The following is an 11,430-nucleotide window of genomic DNA, read 5'->3' on the forward strand; positions in this document are numbered from 1 at the left end:
AAAAATTTTGAAGCACAAAACTCCAAATACAAGTTCTACCAAGACTGAAATCACAAAGGGCATGGACAAGAGACAGGATTGGGGTCTGGCTGGCTCTTCTCTGCACGGAGCTTGCTGACCGCCGGCCTGCCTGTCCCGCCCGGCCTGACTGCAGCTCACCCTGGGCTGAGGACCAACAATAGCGGAGAGAGGTGAGGGGCCAACGGCTGCTGTGGGGTGGCAGAGTCCTCCGGGAAGAAGGGCTTGTGAGAGGGGGTGCCAAGTGGAATCTGTGAGCCCTGCCTTCCCTTTATAAGAGCTATTTTTAAGAACTCCTACCCCAGCTCTCTGGATAACCCCCTGCTTCCTCTTCTTCACTCTAGAGGGAGGGCCAGAGGACTTTTCCCAGGAACTACCCACCCCCTTCTTCAAGAGGACCTGATAAGGAGAACAGGCTGAGTTAGGGTGAGAAAGGGACCCCTGCTTACTGCCAAGGATGCCTGGCTGAGGGGTGGGGGCAAGGTTCACATTTACACAGAGCAAAGTCACCTCCACCCAACAGAAGCCAGGGGATCTGGAGCACTCAGGGCCTAGAAAATGCACCTGGGCAACTATCCTGTTACCCTAAGAGCCTTTGCCCTTGGGGTAAAAGTCTCCTAAATTCAGCCCTTTGGATAAATCAGGAGGTCCACACCCTAGGAGGACACCGTGGTAAAGCGTGTAAGCTAGGGAGTAGGAGTAGGAGGTGCGGCTCTGAGGAGGCTTAGATGGAAATGAGCTGCAAACATGGTCACCTCGGGGGATGAGCTGTGTGCAGCCTCACCAATTCACATGCACACTGGGCATCCAGGCAGGCCACGCAGGGAAGCCAGGCACTCGGATGGTGCTTGGTGGAGGCTGCCTGGGCCATGTCATGGGCTCTACAGACAGTTCCCATACAGGCCCCTGTCAGGCATGACCAGCAGGCTCACCCCAAAGGGCCCAAAAGGGAAGGAAGAAACCAGAACTCCAGATGCGCTCAGCAGAGGTAAGACAAGACCCAACAGGCTCCGTGAAAGAAAAAAGATCTGGCAGGTGACAATTCTGTCAAGAAGCAGACGTGGGGATGAGAGCAACGTGACCTCACTGCCTCTAGGACGCAGGGGCCAAACAAGGGGACTCCCCAGTCTGGGCCCAATGTGTAGCCACTCCCTGGTCTCTGAAATGACTACAAAGCCAGCTGATCTCAGGCTGTTAGAGTAGCTAAATTCTGGGCCACCGGGAAAGAGCAGCAGGGAAGAGGAGGAAGAAGGAAGTGGAGAGAGCTGGGGGTGGTGGTGGTGGTGTCATAAGCATGTGTCTGAGATAGTCACAGGTACCCAATCTGGGAGGACAGAGTGGAGCTCTTCTGTCATGACAGCGAAGTAAAAGGAGATTTGAGTGATATGAACCTTTACAGTCGGTGTCTTGTGTTTTGAGTCCAGAGTGTAGGTTTGAGGGCAGGGTTGTATCCTGTACTCCATACTAGCTGACTCACAAACAGCTCCCATCTGAGCATTAGGAAGAATCCATGCCCCAACTTCAGGTGAGGTTTGAGTGCAGTGGACATTGCTCAGAGCAGCAGACAAAACACTGGCCAACTTCTAGCCCTGTTCCCCAACCCAGACTCCTCAGGCAGCTCCTCTCTAAAAGCAAAGGCCTCTAGTGGTGATGGCTTCCCAACTTCTTTCAGGGAAAGATAGGTATCATGTGGCAACCCCTAGCCTGCAGGCCCAGACAAGTCCAAGGGGAAAGCTCTGAGACAGGATGTACAGCCTTCCACGTCATCTCTGTTTCTCTGCCAACTACCCCTCCACTAGACCAGGCATCTGCAAAGCTCCTGGAGGAGACATAGCACCTTGGTTTCTGAATGAGAAGGAACTCTTCTCTGTCCCCCTCAACCAATGCAGCAAGGCAGGGCCTGACTGAGGCCTGTGCAGACAAACCTCATTCCCTCTTCTGGTATCTCAGGAAGGTGAACAGAAACGGCAGGTATGGATGAGACATATTTTACGCTAAGAAAAATCTCTCTGTTCCATGTGTTTTCAGGGTCTTTGGGGGCCTAACTGGGTGGGAGACAAGCTAATGGGACCTTTTCTGCCACTCCTAGACTCTGGCCATTACAAGATTCTGGGGCAGGCTTGGGGAGATGGACGAGGGTGCAGAGCCTCCACTTCCCTCCATTCAGCCGGGGGCACACAATGGGCAAGGATCTCCAGCGAGAACATGCTTCTGACACAATTATTTTCCCCCAAGGCAAAAAGAAAGAAATGGTCAGAGCCTTCCAGAAGAAGGAGAGGCCACAACAGGCCAAGCCAAGGCAAGCACAGCAATTCCAGCCAAGGGTTACCCAGGAACCTTGTGGGTAGGCAGAGTGTAGTAAATGCCATCTCTGGTGCCTGGAGCCAGCAGGCACAGAATGTGGCTCGAGCTTCACACCTCTCTTCCAAGGCAAGACAGACAGACAAAAAGGCTAGCCTGGGGCTCTCACCCTCAAGACATCTCTCTTCTCCTTTGTTCCTTCTGAGCACCAAGGGCTGATGCAGCCAGCCTGCACCTCCACACCCTCCCTGCCAAGGCCAGGGTGCACGAATACCACTGAGGCACACTGGCCACTTCCCTCAGAGGTGTCCCCCAGGCACTCGAAATGCTGGTGGCTGAAAGACCAAGAGCAGCACCAAAGGAAGGGATCTTATTTAGGCACCAGCCTTTTGCTCTAGCAACGTCTGAGGAGACCACGGATAGGACCCTGAAACCATCCATACTCCATCTGGGCTTCAACAACAGACAAGATCCCTGCACCAAGAGGAGAGGACAGTTTTTTTCTGAGGAGGGGAGAATGGTGGGGAGCCTTGCCCTGCCCCTCATGGAGGCCGGCCCACCAGTCTAGAGACACACACAGCAAAATGTCATCGTGATCAGCAGGTTCTGTGCTAAAAAATTATAACTACACGGCATTTTCTCCAGTTCTGACACCTTTTTAATAGAAATCACTGTTTTTAGGAAACAAATAGCACTTTTGTAATTTTTTTTACAATGTTTCTTACCTTGATCTTAATTTTAAGTAACACTAGGAAGACCTCAATATCGTTTATTTTCCTTTTTAATTTAAAAAAAAGTTGTTGTTGTTTTTTCCCCAGATACAAAGATTTTTGCCCTTGCATAAAAAAACAGTGCCCGAACGATGACACAAGGACTCACAAAGACTCACTGGACCTCACTGACACTATGATTCCTATTCTACCATGCAAGGTCTCGACTACCCTTAATTGGACTGTCAGCCTGAAAAACAGCTTTTCTATTCCTTATTTTAGTTTTTTGTTACCAAGAAAGTAAAATAAACAATAAAATAAAACTTTCTTTAAAAAAAAAAAGAAGAAAAACAAAAATAAAAGAGGAAAGAAACATCTCCATTCAATTCACACACACCTGGGTCGCGTGCTGCTTCGCTCAGATCTTTTCTTCTTATAAATATAGAAAAGGGATGGAGCTTGTTTTCAAGTAAAATCACTGATCCACCTTTTTCCCTTCCTGGACACACACACCTTTCTTCCCTGCCTCAGGCACGGGGCACCCCAGCTCTGCTTGTTCTTGGAGAGGAGACAACGGATCACCAAAGGGCTGCAATCACCAAGCGGGGAGGGAAGGGGAGTCGCAAGGCTTCAGGAGTGGTGGGGATCCCCGCGTGGTGAGTGGGGCATGTGGGGAGGAGACCCTGTGGGGTGTTCTAGGTGTCCACCTCCCTGTGCCAGCCCCCTCAGACAATACTAAATACTGCTTGGTTGCTCCACTTTCCCACCCCTGGTTCCCTCCCAGCCACTCCTCTTCCCTCTTCTGGGCACTGGGATTGGTTCAATCTCAATTTCCTTTTTTGGTTTTATAGTAGTGAAAGTTTAGGAACAGGAAAGCCCACACACTCTTTGGACTCATCTTTTCTACCTAAGCAAACGGCTCAGCAAATAAGGGTCTGAAACCTGCTCTCCTCCCTCCGCCCGTCCCTGCTCCCCGCCCAAGGAAACAAAAGCAAACCCATCGTGGCTGTGGAGGCTGCTGCAGGCACACACTGGTGTATAATAGAGAGAGTAAATATATTATTTCACTTGGCATGGTGCTGGCAAAGAACCTCCAGCTGGCACTATTTCATGTAACATGGTCCAATCTTTGCATGTACACACAGAATAAGAAGGATCAATTGGCAAACTCTGGTGCCACCTGGCACAAGCATCTTCTCTCTCTCTGGAACCAAAGAACCAAAAGAATTCTGTACTTTCCAGAAGAAATCCGGCTTTGCTTTTCTAGAGTCTTCAGCGTTTTGCTCTCCTTGCCGCCGGGATCCCGTGGCTTCTCCTAGAGGGGCTCTGTTATTTAGTCTCTTCCCCCTGGTTACAGTTCGCTGTACAGCTCTGGGAGGAGGGGGAAGGGGCCGGTGTGGAGGTGGTGGCGTTGGCAGGGGGGGTGCAGTCCGGGCCATTGGAGATGGCCCCCACAGTGGCCTCAGAGTCTACAGGTTTGGAGAGGTCAATTCCGTGGATGAGGCGAATCAGCTGTTTTACCTTCTCCAGGGAGCTGTGCATCTCCTTCTGCCGGGCCAGTATGGTGTTCTTCATTTCCATGCATTTCTGCAGCAAATGAGAAGGGCGGTGGCACTGAGCCTCCTACTTTTCTAACACCCCCCCACCCAATATCCTGAGGGAATGAGCTCTATCTGTCCAGGTAAGGGAGCCCTCCACTGCCTGGTGTGCAGTCCCTAGGCCTTGTTTGGCTCCTTAGTGGAATGGGCAGCTCCTAACTAAGGAACGAGGCAGGGGTGGAATGGCCCATGGTGCAGAGCACATGCAGGCAAAAAACTATGTGCATGAGCACAGCACTTACAACCAAACTAGCATAAGCACCATAATACTAGGAAATAAGTCATTAAAAACAAAGTTCCCGGGTGGCGCTTATAGCTCAAGCAGCTAAGGGGCCAGCCACATACACCACAGCTGGCAGGTTTAAATCCGGCCTGGGCCTGTCAAACAATGACAACTACAACCAAAATGTAGCTGGGCATAGTGGCTGGCACTTGTAGTCCCAGCTACTCAGGAGGCTAAGGCAGAGAATCGCTTGAGCCCAGGAGTTGGAGGTTGCTGTGAGCTGTGATGATACGGCACTCTATCCAGGGTTATGGCTTGAGGAGCTGTTTCAAAAAATACATAAATAAAGTTCCCAAGGCTACCTGGAAAGTGGTTTAGGCAGCTTTTGAGACGCTTCTCTCATGCTAATTAATGACCTTCAGGACTGGACTGAACTCTCCAGGGTAGAAAACAAGCCAGTGATACCTGGAGTCAATCTGAGGGCATACTTAGGGTCATTTGGTCAGTAAGAATTTAGAGGCAGGAACTGGGATGGGCCAATGACATTTAGGAGAATCTAACATAGTCCAAGGTCAAAAGACTGCAGACAGTAGGACATCTTTTACTCTCAGCTCTCCACACCTGCTACCTTCTATTTTAGGCAGGGAAAGAACACCATGGGTAAGTACGGCAGGGAGCAGAAAGCAGGTAAGTGGGACAACTCAACTCCATCAAGTTTAAGACACCACCTGGTATACCCTTGTTGCAAATACAACCCTTTTCCCCACCTAGATAGACTGGGCTAGGCAGTACTTACTTCTAATACTTGTCTCTAGAAACCCCTCTTCCTCACGGTGGTCAGGAAAACCAGTAAATGTTATTGGCAAGGTGTGGATAAAGGGAGAGAGGGGAGGGCCATATGCATTGACCCCCCAGCTCAGGCGACTAGAAAGAATGACATGAGGGCTCCAGGTCTGTGTCTGCTCCGCATCGGGTGAGGCTTTACACTCTCCCAAACACTGTCAGGAAAATGCAGGGGTGGTGGCTACACAGTTGTAGCTGTTACTTAATATCTACAGCTGGAGACTGAAAATCCTCTCTCAGATTAAAGAGGATGTTCCAGAGCTTGGATAAGGGCACCATTTACCCACTGGACACCTATACACCTATACCTGATGGCTGACTCTAACTGTTCATCTACAAACAGAAGGACCTGAACCAGCTGGTGTGTCCACATGTACTGTTCTGGACATAGTAAGGTTTGCAACTATGCACCTGTGTGTCTGCTGAAAGCATGAGGTCTACTTACACTTATAGAATTGCTGAGCTGTTTCACCTTTTGCTCTAGTTGTTCTCGTTCTTGTTTTAAATCTGAACTCCATTTAAGTAACTTCTGTTTCTCTTCTTCTTTTGCTGAAAAAAATAAAAAATAAAAAGGAATGGTTTTTGTTTTTTGTTTTTTTTTTTGCTCTGCTAAGAAAAGGTCAGTGGCCAAGCCTGGCTTTACATGAATAAAAAACTTCTCATTCACTCCCCAAGAAAGTGCTACAAAAACTCAGTACTTCATTCAATAAAAGACTTTCATTTTTAACTTTAAATTTCCTAGGGCAGTCCCTCTGACTCAAAGGAGTAGGGTGCCAGCCCCATATACCAGAGGTGGCAGGTTCAAACCCAGCCCCAGTCAAAAATTAAAAAATAAAAAAAAAAGAAAATGAAATTTCCTTTTGAAAATGAAACACATATTGCCTTCTCGCACTTTCTGTAAACAAAAGGAGGCTCCCAAGATGGGGCCTGGCAGACCCTCACCTGCTTTGTACGCAATGTAGGAGTGGACGATTGCTAAAGTCCCAGGCCATGGAATCGCCTCTTCCTTCTTCAGCATCTGGAAAGATGTTTAGAGTTTTACTGTGAGAAGGATCATTAAACGTATGTCACAGTAAGCAGTGGTCTCTGTGGCTACTGGCAGATAAAATCCAGGAAGGATGTATATAGCAGAGTTGCAAAACTTGGTCTATAATTTCTAGATTAACCAGTTCCAAATATCAGCTTAGGAAAATGAAGTTCACAGGCAGAAAGAGCCAAGGCACTGGGAGGAAGTTAGGACATGGCTGAATGCCCTGCCCTTCCACAAGCCAGGCAATCCTGACTACTCCCAACTCCAGAACAACACAGAAGCGGCACCTCAGAGCAATGGCCATGGCCATGGGCAAGCATGTCCTTGACCTGACGGGAGCTGCCTATCTCAATTTTAGCTTTACCCGTCTCCCAAAGACAGCCTGATCAAGGAAATTAAATATCAGCTCCAAATACTAAAGCATAATCTAGACCTTGTATAGAAAATTGTCAGAGGGCCACAAAGTGGGATCAGGAAGAGGACAGAATGACCAATGTTCTACTGTACCACAGAGACTGTAGTGTGAGGACCACAAGGAACAGGGAAAAACCATAATTCTCTCAAATGATCCCAAAGAACTGAACAGGATCCCAATGCTTGCTAGAAGCTACTGGGCTCATTTATTTATTATTTTTACTTTGCCTACTTCTAAAAAAGACTTGAAACAGCTTGTAATAAAAATCACAAAGGTATAAAGATACATAGATAGTTGAGAAAAACAGATTAGAAACCAAACAGAGAAGGAGGAAGAAGACTAGGACAGTCACTAACATGTCTGCCTTTTAAGTCCATGAAATATCAAGATGGCACTTCATAGTTAGTTTTCTGAGTCTGATGACAACAGAAGGTAGAAGCGAAACGGCTGTTAATTTGAAGTCATCAGTTGGTTTCCTTTAAGTTCCATATACAGGTACTAGGTTTGGACCATTTAGAGAATGAGGCAGGATGGACTTTTAAAAAGAAAATAAGTCATTTCAAACACAAGGAAGCAGTTAGTCTATCCACCTCAGTGGTGTGACAGAGAACCTCTGAAGGAACGAAGGCTGTGTCCCTGAGTGCTGGCTGGGCTGTGAACTGGGAAGATGTGGCCTGGAGAGGAACACCTGGGAGAGAGAAGAGACTGCCATTCCCCAGGACAGAATTCCTCCTGATGGTGGTGTCTATCTCTTCCTTGTCCCCTCACCCATCTGATCCCTCTGACCCACCCACCGCACCTGGTCCTGACATCTGGGACAGATCCACATGCCCTTGGGAATGGCCTTCAGAGGAGGGTCTAAGCAGTCCAGATGATACACACGGGAACACGTGTCACACATCAGCAACTGGCCGCTTTTTCTGCAAACACTGCAAAAATCCTCATGGATATCACCCTATAAAATTGAGAGGAAAGGTAAGAAAAAGGACAAAAAAGGTAAAATTTTCATGTTAACATGCACATCCTGGATGCATATAAATGTTTTAGGTCAACCAGCTGCCACATTACAAGACTGTTCAAGAAAAGTAGGAATCACTAGTGGTACAAGCCCCCACCTGCTCCATGTAACTGAGGTTCCCTGGGTGGGAGTGGAGCCCCTTATCCATGGGGAGTATGTTCCAAGAACCCTCACTGGATGCCTTGGATAGAATCATGGATAGAACCAAACCCTATCTACGCTATGTTTGTCCTTATACACTTGTACCTACGATTTTATAAGTTAGGCACAATAAGAAATTAAGAACAATAACCAATAAAACAGAATAATTATAACCATATATCGTAATAGAAGTTTTATGAATGTGTCTCCTTTGCTTTCTCTCTAAAAGTAGCTTAATATTCGCGGTTGACCATGAATAACTGAAGCCATGGCAAGTAGAGGGAAGGACTACTGTACTTTTTTTTTTTTTTTTTGTGGTTTTTGGCCGGGGCTAGGTTTGAACCCACCACCTCTGGCAGATGGGGCTGGAGCCTTACTACTTTGAGCCACAGGTGCTGCCCAACTACTGTACTCTTAATTTTAAATCAGAGTTTACATGAAAGGTCTGTAGTAGCCTAGGCCACAGTTAACTTATTAAGTGACAGAGAAGCATTTATTTTGTTTTGGAGAGACCAATCCACAAATCATAAATTTTATAGGTACTGAAATCCATTCATCAAAGTGTTTTACAATATGATATTTCTGATTATTTGTCATTTTTGATTGGGTTTAGAAGGACTGGGAAAGAAGACAGACCAAAAAATGGAGTTTTACTGAACTCCTTATTTGTTTGGTGAGAAAAAATACAGTGAAAGTTCAAATGGGAAAAAATTAAGTCAATAACAAATTAAACTCACATGAGCTTCCTAAAATGAATAATTTGGTAAATCTCTTGGACACTCTTGTTAAAAAAAAAAAAAGAAGATAAAACGAAGAACTTAAAAAGCCAGAGCAACAGCTGACCATGTTCTCCTGAAAACAGTATTTTGCATTTGCTGTTCAGCAGACCACTATCCTGTGGATCCTTCTGAGATACTTCACCGCAGTAAGAAGACAAGCAGCTCTCATCTACCCTGCCTGTCTCTCCCACCACCATCAGCGTGGAGAGGAGAACTTGGAAGAATAAAGAGCTATTAAAGAGGTATTGTTTTCTGCAAGTCAATCTCTGGCCTGTTCACTGGATGGGATTAACACCACTAAGGACACTAGGGAAGAGAAACCTGACGGGATGAGCCAGAGGTGACCCTGTACATCCAGCCAACAGTGTTGCTTTGGATTTCCAGGTCTAACACAGAAACTACATAGAAAGCAACGATCCAGAGAGCAATGCTGAGTCCTTCCTTTCTGTCCCTCTACCAACAGGATGCTCCCTGAAGGAGCACATCTTCATAGGCTACAATTTCTCTCTAAAGGAAAGGAATCGTTCTCTATAATTCACCAGAGTATTTAGCAGCCTACAAAACAGGCTGCGAAAAGGTATAAGATACGTCATAGTGTGACTGGATTCTTGTCTTAGCAAGAAGAAAATGTCACTTCTGGGCAGTAAAAAAGATAATTCAATAAATGTGCAAAAATATTACATGAGAACGCAGCCTAATAGTTTAAATTCCAGGCACCAAAAGAGGTAAGGTTCCACCTCCCGGTTAAACACAACTTTCTTCCTTCATTATTAAAATCAGGTCAAATCCAGGTGCTCTTCTCCTCTGGAGGGTTAGCCTTTTTGAACCTCAGTACCGAGTTTTAATTCTGCACCTTTATGAAGTTTATAAAAAATTTTGGTTTCAGAGATTGTTTTACACTAACCATAGATTATCAGTGGTGAAGTGAATGAGTCAAACTGGACATCTTATTCAGAGGGACTTATTGAAGTAAACAGAGTTTTGCTTACTTTCCTTTGCCCCTGAGTAAGGAGAACATCAAGTATAAGGTAGAGAGAAGAGAAAATAAAGACCAGGGCACCTGTAGTCCCAGCTACTCAGCAGGCTGAGGCAAAAGAATGGCTTGAGCCCAAGAGTTTGAGGTTGCTGTGAGCTATGATGCCATGGTACTCTACTGAGGATGACAAAGTGAGACTCTGTCTCAGTAAGAAAAAAAAAAAAAAAAAGAAAGAAGAAAAGAAAAGAAAGGCTAAATAATTTCTTTATGTTTGTAAAGGAAAGAAAAATTCTTATCTATTTATGTATCCCATAGCAGTAGTTCCTAATATTTTTGGTGTTAGGATCTTTTTACACTCTAAGGTTACTCAGGACTCCAAAGAGCTTTTATATGAATTATATCTATTGATATTTACTATAATACAAGTTATAAAACTTCTTAATTTTGAAATAATCACAGAATTGTAAAAAGTCACAAAAACAGTATATTGAAAAAATTTTAAACCCAAGAGCACATAGGCGTATCTTCTATTAGTCATCAGAGAGATGAAATTATCACACATCATGCAGTATCTATAAAATTCCATGTTCAGTCTTGAAAGAATGGAAGGAGATGATGTTTTAGCATTAATATGAAAATAGTTTTGATTTTATCATCCCTGAAAGAGTCTTGGAATTCCTATACTATACTTTGAAGACTGCTGCCCATAGAAATGAATATAAAATACCAAGATTTTTCATCCATACAGAATTGATTCTTTGTTTAAAGAGAACAGAGGAAGTCCATAAAGGTACTATGCCTGGTCAAAAAGGCTTAGGTTTTGTGACTGACCAAATAATTACCACAAACCAATAGTAAGTTGAAAGATGACTGGCCCATGATTCTTTGCTAGCAGGACATATCCTTTCAAGAAATGCACTGTCAAGTCTAACTTTATTATGTGCTAAAAAATTTTTTTATAAGTATGTCAACATACCTTCCCTTCTTATAAAAATGATGAGAGCGCCAACAAGGCACATCTGTAGGATTAGTGTCTGGCTGGGTCTTGTATTACTAAGTCCCTCTAGATGGTTACTGATCCCCAGAAATGCCGGCCTCTCAACTGTTACTGCTTAATTAATGTTATTGGGGCTTATGCTTCCCAGCAGCAAACACACAGAGCCCTGTCTGTGGATTTTGATCACTGCCACTGTTGGGATACTATAAAAATAGAAGTCGGCTCAGCGCCTATAGCTCAACCGGCTAAGGCGCCAGCCACGTACACCTAAGGTGGTGGGTTCGAATCCCCAGCCCGGACCCGCCAAACAACTATGATGGCTGCAACCAAAAAATAGCCGGGCGTTGTGGCGGGCGCCTGTGGTCCCAGCTACTTGGGAGG

The 11,430-nt window shown here is 45.6% G+C and overlaps 1 protein-coding gene across 1 annotated transcript in view; it reads right to left on the reverse strand.

Moving 5' to 3' along the window:
- Window positions 1-2,959: 2,959 nt before the first annotated feature.
- The window catches only part of PHF21A (PHD finger protein 21A), a 207,114-nt gene continuing 198,643 nt past the window's right edge, over window positions 2,960-11,430 (reverse strand). Inside the window, exons 16-19 of the mRNA XM_023509461.1 lie at window positions 7,938-8,093; window positions 6,636-6,711; window positions 6,139-6,242; window positions 2,960-4,616 (exon numbers count right to left, since the gene is read on the reverse strand). Of these exons, the coding sequence (XP_023365229.1) occupies window positions 4,359-4,616; window positions 6,139-6,242; window positions 6,636-6,711; window positions 7,938-8,093 (594 nt within the window). The 3' untranslated portion in view covers window positions 2,960-4,358. The remainder of the gene's footprint in view (window positions 4,617-6,138; window positions 6,243-6,635; window positions 6,712-7,937; window positions 8,094-11,430) is intronic.

Source organism: Otolemur garnettii, unplaced genomic scaffold (assembly GCF_000181295.1).
Source record: "Otolemur garnettii isolate 467f Iridium unplaced genomic scaffold, OtoGar3 scaffold00001, whole genome shotgun sequence".
Lineage (NCBI taxonomy): Eukaryota > Metazoa > Chordata > Mammalia > Primates > Galagidae > Otolemur > Otolemur garnettii.